General features: G+C 31.4%; 1 protein-coding gene across 1 annotated transcript in view; it reads right to left on the bottom strand.

Moving 5' to 3' along the window:
* The window catches only part of LOC129799561 (protein CEPU-1-like), a 76,968-nt gene that overhangs the window by 21,425 nt on the left and 34,400 nt on the right, over window positions 1–21,143 (bottom strand). Inside the window, exons 6-8 of the mRNA XM_055843579.1 lie at window positions 19,695–19,826; window positions 13,930–14,027; window positions 5,044–5,273 (exon numbers count right to left, since the gene is read on the bottom strand). Coding sequence (XP_055699554.1) covers window positions 5,044–5,273; window positions 13,930–14,027; window positions 19,695–19,826 — 460 coding nt within the window. The remainder of the gene's footprint in view (window positions 1–5,043; window positions 5,274–13,929; window positions 14,028–19,694; window positions 19,827–21,143) is intronic.

The following is a 21,143-nucleotide window of genomic DNA, read 5'->3' as shown; positions in this document are numbered from 1 at the left end:
TTCATTTTTATCTTGGTGGCCGATATCTTCTGCAAGCTGGCCGATACAAGGTACATGGCCGATATATACTTCTCTTACCTTATTTTAATTGGGATTGGAAAGCGCATACAAAGTCGCATAAAGTCGGAGGTAATGGTGATTTCCCGACAATCTGTGAAATGCACTCTACATGTAAGTGGAGACTCATTGACACAGGTGGAGAAGTTCAAGTATCTCGGGGTGTTATTCACGAGTGATGGTAGGATGGAGGCAGAACTCTCGTCGCGAATCGGTCAGGCTTCTGCAGTAATGAGGGAGCTTGGCAGAAGCGTGTTGAGGAAGGTCGAGCTTAGTCGATCGGCTAAATTATCGGTTTTCAAAGCTGTGTTCATTCCTATTCTCACCTATGGTCATGAGATTTGGGTAATGACCGAAAGGGTAAGATCGCGAGTACAAGCTGCCGAGATGAGGTACCTTCGAGCGGTAAAGGGAATCACTCGTAGAGATCGAGTGAGGAATGTGGCCGTTCGTGAGGAACTAAGAGTCGAGGAGCTGCTTCTTCGGGTTGAGAGATCACAACTTCGATGGTATGGACATGTTCAACGCATGAATGAAGAAAGATTCCCCAGAAAAGCTATGCAAGCCATTGTGAGGAGACCTCGGCCTCGAGGCAGACCTACGACAAGGTGGCTGAATCAAATTCAGAATCTTGCCTTGGAACGCCTCGGGATCGAACCCGAACATCTTCCTGAAGTGGCGGAGGACCGACAGGCGTGGGCTGCTAGATTGGATGTCATGGGCCCGCGACCCCAATAGGGATAAGCGGTTGAAAATGAATGAATGAAAAAAAAGCGCATACAAAGAAGACCACTTCTGCTCTGAGTATCTCAATTAACCATGAGGAACGTTAATGTAACCAATGCATTTGGTGATTCTTTTTGGTCTTCTATCACTTATCAAACTATTAAAAAATCTATTTCAAAATTTCTGTAAATTGTTCTGCTATTTTCATTTAAAACAATTTTTAAAAACGACTCTCAAAGAAAAATTGCAAGATTTGACCACTCCTGAATGCTTGGTGACCGAGCCAAAAGCTCTGGAAATAGTTGATGTGTTTCCCTGAGTCATTCTTTCTTCTAGACGACTTCCGGACTTCCCTATTGTTGATTGCGACTTCACATCGGTTTTTTTTCCACACCTGAGAAAGATCCATACGCGTTCAAACCTTTGGAGAAAATTAGATCTTTTCGATTTTAAGAAGAAGACAAAATCTCTAACGAAAAGCTAAAGAACTGAAGAAAATAAACAACGTCAGAGTCAATATTAGAACTATAAAAGCAGCATATTTTCTATAAATTTTTCACATAATAATTCTCTTATTCTAGTTCTTAAGCGTAGAATAGCACAACATTTAAATTATATTTCCTGAAATTAACATTAGAAAATTTTATAAATTCACCAGCTGACTCCGAAACTTGTACTTAAAAAAAACTTACTTACTAGAGTACATTGATCTGAAGCCAACACTAAATATTTTCTATTAAAAGATGAGTGCAACTTGTATACTTGTATAAACTTGTATATACTTATGAATATATTGTGAATACTCTTGTCCATTGCAAGGTAATGAACATTGTAAATATCTTAGAAAATCAGGTCGGAATTATTTTTTTTTATAACTCTTAAATGAAAATTTCAGAAAATATAATTTAAATGATTTATAAATTCTGACCCGATTTATCCAATTCATCTCAATGTGAGTAAAATCTAATGGTGTCTACACACTAGAAGCAATTTTCGTAAAAAATTGCCTTTTTTAAAAGTTCTGACGTTTCTGCTTAAAAGGATAGGGGAAATTTTCTTTAAAAAGGCATTTTTTTTAAGAAATTTCTACTAGTGTGTAGAGACCATAACAGAACGATCCATGTTTTTAGGTTTCATAAGTTTTTCCCAAAAATAATTTTTGTTTAATTTGTAAACCTGAGGAAGAGTTTAAATGTTGTACCCTTACTTACGTGCTTGACACACTTACAACTTAAGCCGAGGGACGACTTAACGTAAATATAATCAAAATAATCACTTGACTAAATTCCCATCAGTTTCTCACTAAGCCGCTCCTCGGCTTAAGCCGGGTAACGGGTTAGTCAGAAGCTTATGGAAATGTAATCTGCATCTGATCATTATTCTGATTATAATTATGTTCACCCTTTAAGGACGATTGGAACACCGGTGTCCCACAAAGAAAATAATTTTTCCTGACTACCTAAAGTTATTTTTTCCTTATGTTTGTACGAAATTGCAAAATAGAAGGTTGAAGGAATCTAGGATATTTTTTGGAAGTCTCCAGCTATTTGCCATATATTAAATTTTTGAGCTAAAAAATGACGAATTTTTAAATTCTCATAATGAAAATTCATTTTAAATATTTTTAATACTTCCATTTTTTTAAGGAAAACTGTTTTGGGAAATGAAACTAGAATACTCAAACATAATACTTTTCATTAGATTGAAAATTATCATTCATTAATATTGCTAGAAAAATTACTTTAATTTTTAGGTTATTTTTGTCCCTATCTTTCATAGAGACAAAAAATACACCAAATCAGACTCTGTTGGCTTTTCGAAGGCCATAGGGGAAACTGGGGCACCATCAAACACGGAGCACCACCAAACACTGCGATTTTTTAATCGGATATTCGACTTCAGAGGATAAGACCTACAGGAATTTATAGGCACTATATGGATGCTTGTCCATGTCCACTGAAGGAATGGTCGAGATAGTCCAAGTAGTTTAGAAATAAAAATTAGTGTTTGGTGGTACCCCGTGTTTGGTGGTGCCCCAGTTTCCCCTAAGACCTTTTACTGGTTTTGTTCATTGGTTTCATTTTTATTGCTGATTTTCGGTCCGCGAAAACTGTCTCGTCGTTAAAGGGATAAGTGTGTCCAACAAATTATAAGCTTTAGAGCTAACATTAAATATTTTTTTATTATGTCGAAAAAGAGTTGAGACAATATGCTGCTGTTTTTAGTCTTCATGACAGACGTCAACTCCTAAAAATAATTTGAAAGTCATTTGTTTTACTTTTAATTAATGTGAAAAATTTAATTTTCAAATCTATTTTATTAATAGATTGCTTGTCTTATCACTTTCCCAGGATAAAAATATCAAACTTAAAGAGAAAAACTTTATAAAAATTTAGATTGACAGAGGAAAATACAATTATTCCGAATGCATAAATTAGACGATCTTCAATAAATGTTGTAACGGATTTTATAGATGGAAGAGAAAAATATGTCTGTTAAATGAATTGTTGTTTTAGGGTTTTTTATATTATTACTTTATGATCATAATCCGATTTTATAAAATCGTACAAACTTAAGCACATTCACAAAAAATAAGTACCAAAATGAATCGATAAAATTTATCTTGTCCACCGGATTATAAAAATAAATAAATAAATAAATAATACAGAAAAAAGGGAACCTTATGTATATTTACTGGCCGTATATTACTTATTTCCCTATGGATTTACTATTTATCACCGCTATAATGTTGTCGAATACAGTAAACAACAAAAAAAGCAATAATAAACATTTGATGAAAATAAAATAACCATCTAAACTTTAGAATATAAATAGCTAAAGAATAAGTTCCTCGGCTGAATAATGGTAAAAACATTTTCTACATACAGTGGGACCTCGATAGAGCCAGCTCCCGATAGAGTCAATCTCCATTAGAGTCAACAGCTAATTTTTTACTCTATGGACTCCGATAGTGTCAACTTGGACTAAATTTGACTCCGATAGAGTCAACTTTTCTTGTATCATTGAACTAATAATATTATATGATTTTACTACGATCTTTTCGAAATAACTAGTCTTATTGTGTATCAAAGTAAAGCGGTCTTCAGACTAAAGGGTTAGCCCAGTTCCCTAAGGCCTCAAAATCCTAAGTAGCGAGCAATTGTATTGGTTTTTTGAGAACCTAATAGATTATTTATCTTTAACAATTCAATCCTAAGTTAATTTTTTTCTAAAAAATCGTGATTGATAAGAAATTAAAGCAGTTAAGCCATATGGCAAAGTCTTAGGTCTGATGCTCGTATAACACTTTGAACACAAGAAAAAATATTTATGTAAGAACATGGTAATTTTTTGATAAAATTCGTAGGTATATTAACCGTGTAATGGTAATCATTTTCTAACAAAATAATTTTCTTTACGTGATTTTAAGCTTTTTGACAGACTAAAAGTTGTTCTCTTGTCTTTTCTCTCTTGTCTTAAGATTTTTTGGTTAGGTCTATGATCACAATGTAAGGAATTTTGAGCCATCATTAATTTGTAAGTGAATAATATCATATGGTAAAAATAAAAAAAACGACTCGAATTACGAAAAACCTACAGGATGCAAGATTTTTTTAATATAACATAGTGAAGAAATTTTTCTAAATTTATTCCAACTTTTTAAAGACCTTTTACTTCTTTAAAAAAATGTACATGATAAACGATCATAAAAATTACGCTTCTAAAGAAAATGTGTAAATTCATTAAAATATCAGAATCTCAAAAGAAAATTTAGATCAAAAACAAAAATAAGTAATAAAAAATTAAAATTTTTAAGCAAATTCATTGAAAAGAAATCGTCTGCGGTTATGCAAATTTTCTTGATGCATAATGCTATTTCGTGCGTTTTTCGGTCCTGAAAATTTGGGTAATCCCGAGACTGAGTATATTCACTAATAATAAAAATATTCTTAAAAATCATTCCTTAATCTCCAACTTTTGCCTAAACACACGACTTTTTTGAGCCAGAGGGTATAGAATTTATGAATTAATTTAATAAAATATTCTACTATCGTGTTGAATTTATCAATGATCTAGAACAAACATAAAATAATACCCCTTTATATCAAAATTTCACATTTTAATTGATTTTTTCGGACTCCGATAGAGTCAACGAATCCAATAAAGTCTACAGGCCTGGAAATAATTAATTGACTCTATCGAGGTCCCACTGTATATGAATTTGACAATAATATCTAAAGAAGGTGAATAATTACTAACCTATCTCCCCATTGACTGATGGGCGGAGAATGGAAAATTGCAGTTTTTGGTTTTCCAGTCAACAAGATGCTCTTCTTCGTTCGACCAAGATCATTTTCTGCCATGCATGTGTAATTTCCAAAATCATACTGATTTACTTTTCGTATCAGGAGCGTATGGCGTGATCCCCGTGAACCCATTATGTAGTTCTCTGTTGTATGCAATTGCATTGTATTCATGTACCATGTCACCTGTGAACAACAAAAATATGTTTTTAAAAGATACAAAATGGGAACTTTAGTTCTACATAGAACTGTGACCTCGTTTGAACTGCTTTAGTTGCTTTAGAATAGAGAATAATCACAATTCATTCTCTTCATTATGTGCAGAAATGCTTATGTTATTGCATCTGAACTATACACTGAGCCAGTGTATTGTTATAGTGTTTAAGAACAACTATACTATTCTTAAGTCTTTCGAATTGTGACCTATTTTACTACAATTCAGGGAAATACATTTATATTAATGAGAACATTTCTATAAATCCAACTGAATGTTTGGTATGAGAAGCTAGTTAGTCTTATTTACTCAAACTATTTAGATCAAACAATGACCAATGATTAGCTTAAAGCTTATGGTAAATGAGATTCTTTAGAGGCAACGTCAGTGTTCTTTAAACTTAATTTTCCTATATCTTCCAAACTATGCTTTTATCGAGTTTGTGTGTCTTTTTCTTTATTTGAAGGAGTTAAAATTAAAGTACAAAAAAAATGACTAAAGGTTTAGATTAATTTCAAACTAAAAACAACCTTCAGATTTCTTTTACATATCTTTATTGAATTAAGGGATACCCAAGTAACAAAATTAGCATATCTAAAATATTATTCAGACGTCACTGAGAAGGTAGAAACAAATTATACTTTCGAATATACTTTGAATATTCTAAAATAATTTCTGATAATAAAAATGGGAGACTTTCAAACACAAACTTAGAACTGGTAATTTTTTATGAAATTATTGCATTACTTTCGCGTTTGTGATATGAAATTTTAACATATGTAATTTTATAATATTGAAAATAACAGAATTAATTGCAAAACAAATATGTCAATGCACTCCCATTCGAAAAATTATTTTTTTCTATGAGTTATCATTGGATTCTATTAACAAATTCTAAATAATATAAAAAATGATAACTTATTTAAAACAAGTTCAACAGGAAAAAGCAGAATTTTCAACAAATTTTCAGAGGTAAAATGTTGAGTTTTCCGAGAATTACTTCAAACTTCCTAAATTTCTATAATTAGTGACTCATTTTATCAGTATAAAATACTACAGACTACATATTAAAGACTTTTATGGAAATTGAGCTATGAAAAATTTAAATTCGTACAAAGCAATGCGGCATTTTGAAACTTTTGAATAAAAGTTTCGAAAAGTGAAGACAGATGCTTATATACACTGGCGGCCAAAATAATAGAATCAGTTTGCAAAGCTTATATTTTTTTAACTTTTGTATTTTTTCCCAATTTGTTGATATAATTCTGAAGTAGAAATCTCCAAATTATTAGAATCGTGGAATAAGGGTTGTTTTGGCCGCACAGAACAAAGAATACGTCAATAGTGAAATTCAGTTCAGCTAAAAAACTTGGAAAACTGTCATTTATGGTTTCTAAATATGGCTTCATTTAAACTTATACGATTTATAGACCACATTCTTTCATTTAAATGAAAGTGGTTCTATCGTGCTTTTCAAACCTAATTTCACTATTGATCTATTCTGTGAAAAATAGAGACCCCTAGCGATCAAAACAATACCTATTTGACGTAAGGTAATTATTTGAACATTTCTGTAATAATAATAATAATAATAATAAATGCTGGCACAACATTCCATTAAGGAACAAGGCCCTATCGCAAGGGGATTTCTAGACATGCATTATTATTTTTTCTTGTACGGGATGGGGTTGTCAGTCCCATGCCCCGTGGAATCAAGTGCAGTGAAGCTCACTGGATGCAATCCGAACACCTTTAACGCCAGAAAAATTTCTGGTGACCTAAAGGGGATTCGAACAGGGGACACTTGCATCATAGAGCGAGTGCTCTACCATTTGACCCATTGAGTGCCCGAACATTTCTATATCAAAATTATTTAAACGAATTGGAATAAACAAAAATGCTAAAGGTAAAATAGTGGTCTTTGCGGAGGTGATTCTATTATTTTGGCCGCCACTGTAGGTTAACTTACGTATGTTAGCTTGTTAAAAACTTCCATAATCATTTTTAAATGTATCGGAAAAGTCACGATGCAACGAAAGGTTTTTTATAAAAAGGTAAAAAAAAGTATTGTTTGAAAATATTTTCAATTTCATTTAAATCAACAGCTCGTTTAAACTGTGTATTTCTCTTTTACAAAGATTTATAATTAACGAGTAGGGCAAAGTCACGACGATCGCTGATACAAGCGACGATTTATTGAGTAAAATGTGAAGAACTGATTTAAAAGAATGGCATGGAATTAATTTAATAGACCGTTAATTACTAGCAATAATGTAAGATTTATGTCGGTAGAATTATCAGAATTGAAAGTCATTTAAATGACGTGAAAATTACGTGTCTTTTTCGTAAAATCTACGTTTCCTTTTCATGAAAATTACGTTAGGAAAAGTTTTACTAAATTTTATAATCATCATAATTCATAACAGTAGATATCTTTATATTAAGGACTAAGAAATATTACTTAGCCCTTCTAGACCGATTGGGTCACAGGTGACTCACACACAAAATTCTTCGCACGGTCATCTAAATCCCTCTCGTCCTTAAAGGGTTAAATGAAAAACTACTCTTGAAAGTCGATGGCTGGAGTAGAGGATGAGAGAAATTGTTGCCACGCCCATTTGAATACTTTGTACTAAACAAAATCTATCAGTGACACTGTACTATTACTGAAACGCAAAAATTAAAAAAAGAATTCATTCTGTAAAAAATAAAATTATTCCATTTTCAATGCATATCCTAATGAGAGTGTGGTTTATTTTAATTATACGCAACCCTTGGAGTCCCACCCTAGACTAAAATTGTGAAAATAGTTTTAGTAATGTTGTTTTCCATTATTCAACTAAACAGCAGAAAATTAGCTTTAATTGGTAATAACTCTCAAAGAAGTGTAGGCTTAAAATTTCATGTGGAACTCTCTTTAAAAGTTACATATTACCTTTTCGCATGATACGATAATTGGGAAAAGAGTCACGGTAAAGTAAAGAAGTATTACGACTTTTATAATTGCTTCAACTTAATGAAATGGCAATATCCTTAGAGCTTATGTTTCATATAATTTTTTTTATACTTCCTTAAGGGTAATTTTAAACAAATCCTTTTGAATTTTGAAAGGAGAAAAATAAAAGCATTTTTTCGTATTTTTTCTATTTACCCAAATAAAACCAGTAAGTAAATCTTAAAATTCAAAAATTAAATTTTGTGCAAAATGTCCACATTCATCTACCGTGATAGTTAAAAAGACATTTTGGAATAATTTTGGAAATTTTAATGACAGTCTAAAATATTTTATCTTTTATTCAATATGCGTATCAATTCATTATTTTAATTTAAAGTGAGAGATGAAATATTGTATTTTCAAGACATTTTGACCCACGTAACCCCTTAAGGGGTTATACCTACCAGAACGAATAAAATTATCGGATTTGTAATTTTACTTTCATTATTATGCTACTTTGCTTATGAATATGAATCAATCAATTAATATGAATCGAGAATCGATTGTTTTTAGGTGCTTCTCGGTTAGTAATAGAACTCGAATCATAATTTTATCCTATTGTCTTGCAAATTCCTGTAGATGCTTAGATAGAATCTTTACTTTATTCTTTTTTTAATATTGATTTTTGCCATTTTGGCATCAGCTTGCGAAAACATTGGCTTTTGATCTAAAAATCGACTTCTTTTATTTACTATGAATGCAATTCTTTATCAATTCTAATAATTTCATGTATCTCTCCAGAGACTTCATTTCTAAAAGCATCTATTCTGAAAATATTAGGGGAATGTTGGCATGGTTCGCACAGAGTGAACCTTCAAACAACGCGAATTTTCTCTTTGTTTGCAAGCAGCTAGTTCGTTATTTCTTTATGGCGTCTACACACTAGTAGACATTTCTTTAAAAAATGCCTTTTTAAAGAAAATTTCCCCTATCCTTATAGGCAGAAACGTCAGAATTTAAAAAAAAAAGCATTTTTTAAAAAAAATTTCTACTAGTGTGTAGACGGCATTTAGCCATAAGATAGATCACTATTAAGCTCAAGAAACGAGATGAGAAATGGTAGGTCAGCTCTTTGCAAACAAAGAGAAAATTCGCATCGTTTGAAGGTTCACTCTGTGCGAACCATGCCTACATTCCCCTAAATCAATCGAATAAAACATATTCGACATTTGCTAATCGACCCTGAGTTTACGCATTGTTGCGCCGCAATTCTGTTTACGAAATTGAAATAAAAAATATTTTTGTAGTCGTCAAGAGGTCAAGTTAAGACAATAACTTATGATAATTCCATATTGCTCGAATCATCAGTCATATAGCCCTAGAAATTCACAAGAAAAAGAGACCGTCAATTTTAAGTATTTTGGTAGATATAACCCCTTTAAACAAAGCAAAACTAAATCTAAATGTATATCTGCAAACAAGTTATACGGTTGTCACTTTTTACATATAAAATCTACAATACTTTGCAGCTTTTCCCTAACAAAATCGACCTTCACCACTTTTATACATATAGAAAAGATACATTACTGGTAAAACTAAACTCAACATAGAAATATTATTCTGTTGAAGTAAAGCACGTGCCGTGCACTGAGAATGACTGCTATATGTCATCACGTGTCACTACATGTGAAGAGTCGCGTAGTGGAAATAAGAGAGCTTTTATTGAGTTAGGACTCTACTAGTACCGGGGTTGTGCGAAAGGAAACAGCAAAAAAAGCAACACTTTTGTCAAAATAAACCATATAAATGAATTCCACAGAAAAGAAATCATGCAGTGCTTGTTATCATTCTCAGTTTGATTGAAAGATCTTTTACTTTGCCTCTCACGTTAAATCACAATGAAGAGGCAATTTTCTATAACAGATTGAGTAATTTAATAGTAAAAGGCGTTTTTTTCCCCACAGAGTTAAAAAGAACAAACTTAAATATTAATTCCAAGCACACAGTTAAACTTATGTGATAAATATTTAAAGACAATTCAAGTGATAATAAGTTTGAAGGGCTTAGGTGCCAATAACTGAATGTTGGAATTGTGGAAAACCAATCCTTTCACATTTTCTAGCATGTGACAATCCAAATGGGTGGTATGACACTCAAAACAGTTAAAAGCTCTCTCCTTCTTCAGATGTTAGTGTTCATCCACCGTACAAAAAAATCAATATCCGACCTATATACTCAAGCCAAAGACATATATAGCACATCCATTTGAAATAACTCCATATCTATTCCCTATTCCAGATACATATAGTATTAGTCAACACTTCTCTTTGATGGTTTACGATGATAAATAACGAAAAAAAAACATTGATGTTCAGTCTAAAATCTCCATTTATGCAAAAATATACAGTTAAGCTTTTGCAAAATACTTAACTTTTGATCATGTCAATTTCTCACCCATTTTTGCCTTTTCATACTTTTTTTTTGTGTGCTATTGAAAAAGGCTTATCGGGTAAATAAATAAAATGTTGAATAAATAATTTTAAATATAAGCGGTAGGGGAATGTAGGCATGGTTCGCACAGAGTGAACCTTCAAACGATGCGAATTTTCTCTTTGTTTGCAACCTACCATTTCTCATCTCGTTTCATGAACTTTATAGTGATCTATCTTATGGCTAAGAAATGACGAACTAGCTGTTTGCAAACAAAGAGAAAATTTGCGTTGTTTGAAGGTTCACTCTGTGCGGACCCTGCCAACATTTCCCTACAGGATATTCGCAGAAAACCCTAGTATTCCACTTTATACCTTAAAATTTCTTTCTACTTAATTGAATAATAATTTGTGAAGTCAGGGAAAAACACTTTCCATTGGACTTACTAATTCAAGTTTTTGTAAAATAAATTTAAATGGATATAAAAAATTGACTGAAATATAATATTAATAATAGTAATAAAACATTTATTAATACCCCATTAAAAAATTACGATTGAAGAACTGGAGGACAGTGCCTATGCTTTGCACGATGCCAAGCTCGGATGACTCGGTTTATAACCAATAATCGGTTTATAATAACCAATTTAAATTGTTTGAAATTTATAAAAGGTTTAAAAATTTCTCTTCAATTCAATTTTGATGAAATGGTAAGCACAAATTAAATACAATAAAATCGATTAAGTTTTGACTTTTAAATCCGCCTGATGGAAATTATCAAAGACATTGGCTTACAAAATCCTACATCAATAAAGTGTACCTCCCAAAATTTAAAATTATATTGTATAGGGATGGGAAAACATAACCTTTGTGAAATGCTCGAACTCGGAAATTGGATGATATATATCAAAAATATTTTTGCATCGTTTACAGTTTACTGGTTCACAATCGTTTTGAACCGATTCACAAATCACTCAAAAGACAACCCAAAATAACTAGTAATAAAATACATCCGGACAAAAATTACGAATCGATTAAGAACCGGGTATAACGGAAAGAAATTAGTACTTTCGGTTTTTAGTGATCTTCCATAATGGCTTAGGCAGACTAACGACTTAAGGCGAGAGCGATAGACAGCTTTGTAGGAAACTTATGAGAATAAGCCTAATCATCACTTTGGTTATAATGACGCTAAGCCGTCTTTCGACTCATTTCGAAGGTGTGTCCATCTGACTTAAAATAAACTTCAGACATATTATTTATTCCTCCTCCATATCTTCATTCTTCAACTTATTTATCCTTGTTTTCAAGATCTATCTCAAAATTGGCCCTAGCAATTTCATTAATTTTTTGATAGACGGAAGTGGGGTAGTTTTGAATTGGACCATCTTTTAAATTGAGCTTTTTTCTCGTATTTTTTTTAATGGAAATGTGCCTTATCATATTGCAAGCCCTACTTCTCCTATGTTATATAACTAATTCCAATGAATATTTCGGTCGTAGACAGGTAAGGATAGAAAAATCATAATTTTGAAGTTTATAATATCAATTTGAACTTTTGAAAGATCTTGTAATTTCTCTCTAGATTACATCTGTCTCATTGGGTTAAGTACCAGCAGTTAAATTAAGCTTATCTGACATTTCAAACATAGATAAGGGAGGGTGGAGTACTTTCACTCAAACACTTCTTTCGAAAATAAAGATTTCTAGGACAAAAATAATTATTTAGGAATTACCTGCATATTTTCAGTAATCAATACTCAAGAGAAACTAAAGGAAAATAGTAAGTTTCAAAATTGTTTATATTCGTTTAGCAAATGAGTCTGGAATAAAAGTTCAACAGCGTGAAACTTTCCCATCCATATCTGCGTTAAAACACTTGTTGTAAATACACGGGGATCTCCCGAAAACCCCATTTTTATCTCGTACTGTGTAACTTATGTTATAACATTTTTTTATAACAAACATTTCCTCAGCAATAATTCAGCCATTTTTCTCAAAAAACTATTTAATAATTAAGTAGTAAAATTGAATAATTGTGCATATTGCTATTTTTTTTTAATTAGAGCAATGAATTATAGCGTAATAAAGAGTAATAAATGTAATAAATGAAAATTATATTGCAGTACGAAGAATTTTGCATTAACTGGCTTATTTAATTCTGACTTTTGTGTAACAGAGAATTAACTTGCACGTATTGATTCGGATTATTGTCTTTAATTTTAGAAGCCTTTTGTTTTTATAATCTCGTGATATATGTATTAACTATGAAAGGATAAAAATTAAAATTTTTATTTCATTTCATTTTATTGATTCGTTTATTAATTCGGGTATTTGTTATTGCTGGCGATTGACCTAAAAATTTTTAGATTTCAATAATTTTCTGGTTGTTAAATTACTGTGATATATATCTCTTGATTTTTATTGACTGAACCAGATTGAGTAGTATTTTGGTAAAAATGCTCAATAAAAATAAGATTCCGTGAGTAAATAAACTGGAATATACTGTAAATGGCCAAAATAGTGATACGTATATTCTTAGCAAAGAGAAGATAAAAAAATTATGAGGAATTCTGGTATTTTTGGTTTGGTTTAAGGAGATTATTATGTTTTCTATAATATGTTTTCTATATTTTTTACTGACGCAAAAAAGAAAATTTTGTCACTGACCATTTTGAATTATTTACATATTAATTGACTTTTCTACTGACTTAATAAAAATGTTTCTTCTTATTTTAATTTTAATCTTCATTGCTATAATGCTTGAGAATTTTTAAAAAAATTAAAAATTTCCCATTTTTCACACGAAAAATCCAATTCACAAGGCAAATCTCACTTCAGGTCAAATGTACAAATCACCATTAACGTGAATCATCACAATATTCAATAATATCACTCAAAAAAAAGCGAAGAAAAATTGTTAGTACTTCACCACAGCTAAATAAGACTAAAGTAAACACGAAGTTCTGTCATATTTCGCGTTAGCAATTGCTCACACTGAATTTTCAACAAAGCAATTTCAATTTAAATCATATTCAAAATTTAACGAATTTAGTGTTAAAATCTTCCAAAAAGAACAAATATTTAGATAGAATTCATTATTCGTCAAATATTGGATTAAAAATCCATAATTTTAATTAATTTATTTTTAGTATCCAATTTTATCCTCAAAGTGTTCAAAATAAGAAACTGGTCAAAATTATGAGCCTTTCCCCTATATCATGCGGTTTTAACCAACTTTTAATTAAGTTCTCATTAACTTACCAAAGGTGGGGTTTCTCCATGTACAATGCACACTAACATAGCTTCCTGATCTTCACTTGAATGAACAATTGGTCTCTCTAGGGTTATTTCTGGTGGGACTGCAAAAAAAAATAAATGATTGATTTATTTATTCATATTTTAAGTTGTTCTTTCATGGAAATTTAACAACATTGCTTTTATGCTACTTTTTCTAAGATTATAAATCTATTTTCACGAGTAGATGTTGGTTTAATGTCGTAACCTTAGTACCAATTGATTTTTTTAACGAGCTTCTTAATGTATCCTACTCAATGAATAGATAAATAGTCCTATAACCCTTATAACTAACATTTCTTGAAATGACTCATAGGTTAAATTCATTAAAGATTCTAGGAAAAAATCGAGTGGTGTAAAATGTCCGTCATCCGAAACTACCCCCTACTTATAAATCTTTCAGGAGTTATAGCTAAATGTCGAAAACTTCTAAAATCATTTGTCGATAACTCTTGGAAGCATCGTAACCTGAAATTCAATTACGAGAAGAGATCCCCATTAAAAAAAATTATTATTTTCAGAGTTCTCATTGTTTATTCCGTTACGTTTTGAATGACCATAATGGGCGGCTCCATTTTAACCATTCTATCAACATTTCCTTTATTGCGCAGTATTTGGCATTAATGTAAATTGTCGTTAAAATGAGAATTTTAGCAAATCACTGGGAGTGTTATTCGAAATTGATGGAGACCTTCTTAGAGAATCGTAAACCTAATGCATTAATTATATCCCCTAAACTCTGGGCCTCTGGGTCATTCTCGGCGATCTACTTCTCAACCCCCAAGGGATTTCAATAAAAAAAATCAAATTGCATGAATACATCTGGCTTTGTTTTTAGAACTATGAAGAGCAGGAATGAAGACACTCATGGCAGCTCTCCAACAACTTGATATAGAATACAAGAATGAAAGAGAATGAGATGGCAAATAGCGAACTCATCCCGGTCGAGCGGTAAAATTGTTATTCTTTGCCCTCGAAAGCAATAATTTATCCCATCGTAGAATAGGCCAAGTTGAACAGAAACAAGCAGTTTTCCATTTCGCTGACGTGTTTTTATTGTGTTTTATCTGAAAAGAATTTATTATTCTAGAGTGCTTCCGTCACTCGTCAATATGAATGTATTTCCCATTTTGCCTCTGATTGCAAGCAGTGACAAAGTTTTCGAAATCAACAAGGAGAGTTGTAACGAAGAGGCATGTGCGTAAGTTTATACGATAAAACATAACAAACATAATAAAATGAGACCTTTGAAAACCATGGCTAAACTTTTCAAAGCGGAAGAGATATGTATGTTGTAAATTAGCAAATAATACTAGTTTTTTTGTACGAAAGGACACTCCTACACATTTTAAGCTTATTTTCATAACCCTTTATGAAAGGATTAGCTATTTTTATCATTTGACCTAACAAGTTATGCGAATTTGAAGAATGTTTTTCCTTCACTGCAGGAAAAACACATCGATTTATCAGATAGAACGAGTGGTACCTAAATTCTTAATCTTTATCAAAGTATAGGGGAGACTGGGGCAAGAAATCACAAATTGAAAATTTGAAAATTCAACATCTTTCAATATAAAAAAGATAGCGGCTTAATTTTTATCCATAAATAGCCTCCATAGACCTTCTTCAAAGTCGTAAGTTTCTTAGAATTCGAACAAGGAATTCGGAAAATAAAAAATATTGTAATTTTTATCCCTATTTTTCAAATGTTTTCCTTACAGCAGAGATCAATTTTGACCTATACTTATTTTCCAAAATTTATGCACTGGTAAAATTCCTAAATGATTTAGATTCTTTGAATACGAAGCCGCTATACGTTTAAGCATTTTCCAGAGATTGTTTTCTCCAGAAATCCTTTTATTAAAAATGACCACTTGGGGTAAAAAGTAACAAAAGGTTAGGTGCAAAGACCGAAGCAATTTCGAGTGTGTCACGGCGAGAAGAAACGTCATTTCCACATCTCGCCGCTTTTTGTTTTCATTGGTCAAACGATTAGCAGTCTCTTGTGTGTTTTTTTCTAAAATAGCTTGAAAAGCGCTTTTCTCGTTCAGGTAGAGAAAACTGTGTTTTAAAAAGGTGTAAGCAAGCAAATCAAAATGTGATAATATCCCATACCTGGTACTATTTGCCCCAGCATTTTTGAGAATGGTCACAAAATTACCTTTTAGAAATCAGCTCGATAAATGTATTTCCTTACAAAATAGAGGAAAATGGATTTCACAAAGTTGTAGAGCATTAAATTTCCTTTAAAACTGTACTAATTAGAAATTTCTAGAGTGCTAGGGTAACTTGTATCGATAGACTACCGAAAATTAACTTTTGTTCAAAATTTAATTAAATTGAACAGCAGCTTTAATCGCTTTAAACTAGAAAATATGAATTATATTAAAAGAGTACTTTGGAAAGCTTGAACTTGTAAACTGGATTCTTTTCCTATGAGCGTTAACCAATAATTTTAGAGAAATATTTAACGTATATTAAATTTATTGTTCGAACTTAAAAAGACAGCGATATAATCCAATTGTTTTTAAATTTTTCACCGGGATGGAGGTCAAGCAGTGCCAGATATTGACTAATGGTCTTCAGTAACCCCACCAACCGGACCGATCCATGAAGGATTATTCATTATCTCGAGATTTTTTCTCCCTCTTAGCCTTTTCATTCTAAACCTTGACATTGCAACCGATATGAGTGATCTAAGGTTGTTGACATATGGACGAAATACTAGTCTAAATCCTATTTAAATCATATCCAAAAATTTAACAAAAAATCTAAAATCCGTTTTGAAATAAATAAAAGAAATCACATTTTTGGAAGGAAAAAGGAGGGTATGGAAAAAGGAATAAAGACTGTCCTAGATTATTTTGTTTTATTTGGGAGACCAATATCTAGTAGAATTTTTTTATAAATCAAAAAAGATAAATCAATTCTATAGTCTATGATAGTCTATGAACGAAATATACACATTGACTATCTTCAAAAAATATCCGAAAATAAAAAGTTCTAGTGATTGTTTTCGAAATAATCCACGAAATATGGTTTTGCAAAACGGATAGGGTTGATAAAACGGAAAAATAATGTGTTAAAATTTCAAAAAAAAATCCAATTTTAAACAATTCAATTGAAAAATAGGCTTTGTTAAGTGGATTAACTTAGACTTTTGAACGTTCAATATTGAAACGTTTTTCAATCATAAATGTCCAAAGATAAAATATTCCTTGACTACCTTTATAAGATATCAGAAAATAATAAAAAGTAGTCATTGTTTTCGTAATAAATCAAAAAATGGATTTTAAAAAGAGATATAAGATGAGTGGGAAAAGGTAAAAACGTCAGGAGATAATGTTCATTTTTAAGGGGTCATTGAAGACCGTAAACCGGTATCTTTTATCGATTGTACTTCAGGCCACAGTCGAGTATAAAAAAAGAGCTGATTATAGGAGGTTCTGGAATTATGCACATTTTCCGGACCGAAAAAGCCCTGCGAAATGAAATTATGTATCTAGAAAATCTCGCTATTAATCTGGAGATTTCGAAAGAAAGATTTCTTTCGAATTAGTTGACCGTAGAACGAATTCTGTGTGGACTAAAAGTAGTCAGAACAAAAAAATTCAAGTCTTCAATAAATTATTAAAATATTAAAAAAAAAAATTACCTAGACAAAAGAATTTTTTCTGATAAATAATCATTTGTTTTCAAGTGTCCCACGTCACAAAATAGTATACATTAACCCATTAAGGACGAATGGGACACCAGTATCCCAAAAACAAAAACTTTTTTTTTGGCTATAGAAAGTTATTTTATCCTGTAAATAGTCCGAAAATTACTTTTTACTTTTGGAACAAAACGGTATCCCATTCATCCTTAAAGGGTTAACCCTTTAAGGACGAGAAGGTCTAAAATTGAGGGTCAGAAAAAATAATTTTTTCTAAGTTTTTAGAGCAAAATACAACTTTGAAAGGCCGTAAAGTTTCATTTTTGGGTCACCGGTGACCCATTCGCCCTTAAAGGATTAAGGGGCATTTGAAAATCGTTTTCAAAAATTGGTTCCCAATGGTAGGCAAAAATGCATTATTGTGTGTGCCGAAGTACCGGAAGTGCATAATCCCAAAACCCCTTGTATACATACTACTCTCTCTTTGAAATTGAGCAGTAAAAGATGAAAATTTTGAAAAAAGTTTTTAATTTTAAATGACCTATGAATCAGTTTAATTTGTTTCTGTTTTAATTGGAAGTACAAGTATACTACAAAAATTGTACTGTTATCGATTTCTTATGTTGATTTCGTATTTCACTTATTTAAAAAATGTATGCATGTGTTTCCTGTGGTTCAAGACATAGAGGAGACTGGGGCAAAACTTGTCAAAACGCATATTTAATTCTTTCATGACCTCTGAGAAAACTTAAACGTTTTATAATGAGCATATTCTTAGGAAATTTACTGCTCTACAACATTACAGAAGACTATTTTCCTTTATCTTGAAAGGAATGTCATTTTCGAATCATTTTCTAAAAGTCGATTTTGTGGAGATTCTCAAAATTGCTGGGGCAAATTTTGTCAGTTTTCGGATAATTTGTGACATTTTACTCTCACAAACGTTAAAAATATCAAATAGACATATTTTTATAGGAAATTTATTCCTCTACAACTTTGTCGAAGATAATTTTTCTCTATCTTAACGAGAAATGTGCTTAAATTGAGATAATCAGTATTGATATTTTCTGTATGCCAAATATTCCAAAAATAGGGATCAAAATTTCATTATTTTTTATTTTATATAATCCATCCTCGAATCCCTTGAAACTTTGTAAGTTTAAGAAGGTTCATGAAGGCTATCTATAATAAAAATTTCAAGCCTCAGTCTCTTCTATTTTTAGAAAATAGTGAATATTGAAATTTTCATTTTGAAAAATTTTGCCCCAGTCTCCCCTAATTAAAAAAAATATCTGCATAGTCAGTACAATTAAATGAGAACATCTAATATTACACATGTTTACTAGTCATAACTAGGCTAATATAATTTTACGATAAAGTTTTGTGATGACACAATTACTAATTAAACAAATTAAACAAAGTTTAATATCACATGATACAGTCTCCAGAGGGCCAACTGCAATGGGTATGATGAATGAAAGTTTAAGAAAGGATTAATGTCTTTTCATTTCAATAAAAAATGAATTCATGCAATAGAATTCGTGTAGTTGGTATAGTATATTCATTTCACAAAGTAATAAATGAATATTTAAATATTTTATAACTGCAAATATTCGCTTTTGCACCAAAAAGCTCTATGATACGAAAGGATGAGATATTATTATTCAAAAGGATATAACGAAAATCCTCCTCATTGCTGGAAAATTTGTTCAACAAAAGAAGTGGCACATGAAAGCTCTCTGTGGGTGTATGAAGAAGTCGAATGATATGGAATTACCACACCGCCCGAAGAAGTTGTTTGCACGGATCTATTCAAAGGGAAAAAGGATTCTTTTCTTTGTCTTCCACACTCCTCTCGTTCAGCCACCATATTTCGTATTGAGTCACACTCACTATGTACATATTTCCCTGAGTGGATGCTTAGGTAGAAATGAAAGTTACCCCTAGGAGTTGCCTTTGCCACTTTAACAGGGGTTGTGCACCAATGTACATTACCTAACTACCTAACGTACATACTTTCACTGCAGACAGATGAAAATATTTGCAGCAATTGAAACTAATTTGAGTGTTGACTTACACAGAACATGTAGCAGCACTTGACTAGTTGCCGGCTGTCCAACCCCATTATTTGCTGTGCATATATAAGTACCTCCTTTGTGTCGATCCATGTTCTCAATCGTTAGTGCTGGCGATGATAATTTTTCTTCACCTGGAAATAAATAACGAGCACACAGTACACCTGTTAAAATGTATCTTCATGTATATTGCTCAATGGACTGAGGGAATTTGCAAAAGTTTATAACAAATAGAATATCAAAATTCCTCTTTGAAATAAAATGGATGCATCGGAGAATATTTGCTCAAAAAGCTTCCCCATCGTTTCATTTGGCAAATTCATTCAATCACCCATCTTCTGTGTTAATTAAAAATTACTTAAAATATTTCAAACTACTAAAAGATGACGTCATTTACATATATTAATTTACTATCTTAAAAGCATTTCAACAATTTTGAATGAGAAAAGTTTTAGTTTGAAAGATGTTCATTCTAAAGTTTCATCATACCAAATATTAGGTGAGAATGTTAATAATCTCATCTGTGTTATAACCTTCACAAAATTTTACGTCCTCTGATCGGGTTTAAACTTTGCCAAATTAACCCTCTAACGGTGTTTTCTTTAATATGCGAAAAAAAAGTTCTAAAACAATGTTTTCTAGGATAATTATGATCCAATAAAGTAAAAAAAAAACCATCCATTCTTCCTTATCTCTTTTAGTTTAGGCGCTAGGTGAAAAGATATAAAAATTTTTTGAAACTCTTTTTGCTTCAAAAATTCACATTTTTAGTTTTTTCAAATTTTTTAAAATAAAATATACAAAGTAGAATGACATATCTTTCAGTAAAAACTAAATTTATTTTAGTCAGATAACTTTAAATCGGTATTTTTTATGGAAATTGGAAATGAGTTTTTTTGCACAAATATTTTTTGTTGCTTTTTCTCTGATCAGTCACACAAAACTGGGAATAGCAACAAAACGAAGAGTCAAAATGAGTTCAAACTTTCAAGAGATGTTTATAAGACTATTACCGAGGACATTATAGCACTTTTAAATAAATAAAACCTTTATTGTCGCTGGAAATGTGATTTTTGTGAAGACCGCCTGGAGGCGGTCTTACCCGTTAGAGGGTTAAGAAATATTTCTAAAGTAAACCAGAAACAAAATCGACTCATTTTCGAATGAAAATTTCAACTTGGTGCAGTGTCCTCACTTCTTTTCGTGGATTAAGGTTAAATTTTAGTGTGTTAAAGCTGGACTTAGCTGGACTTTTTCTCAGGAAATGGATGTCCCAAGACTAGTTATTAAAATATGTAGCTATATGTCAGATTTAATAAAGGAATATGGGAGAGAATATCAAGTGTTCAAAACTTTAGTGCGTGCGAACCCTGAAAGCCTTCCCCTAATTCCTTATAAAAAAGAGTTTTTTTATAGGCGAACCTGATTGTAGGTCAAGAAACATGTTTAAT

Source organism: Phlebotomus papatasi, chromosome 1, assembly GCF_024763615.1.
Source record: "Phlebotomus papatasi isolate M1 chromosome 1, Ppap_2.1, whole genome shotgun sequence".
Classification (NCBI taxonomy): domain Eukaryota; kingdom Metazoa; phylum Arthropoda; class Insecta; order Diptera; family Psychodidae; genus Phlebotomus; species Phlebotomus papatasi.
The sequence above is the reverse complement of the archived record's forward strand: the minus strand, read 5'-3'. Positions and strand labels throughout refer to the sequence as shown.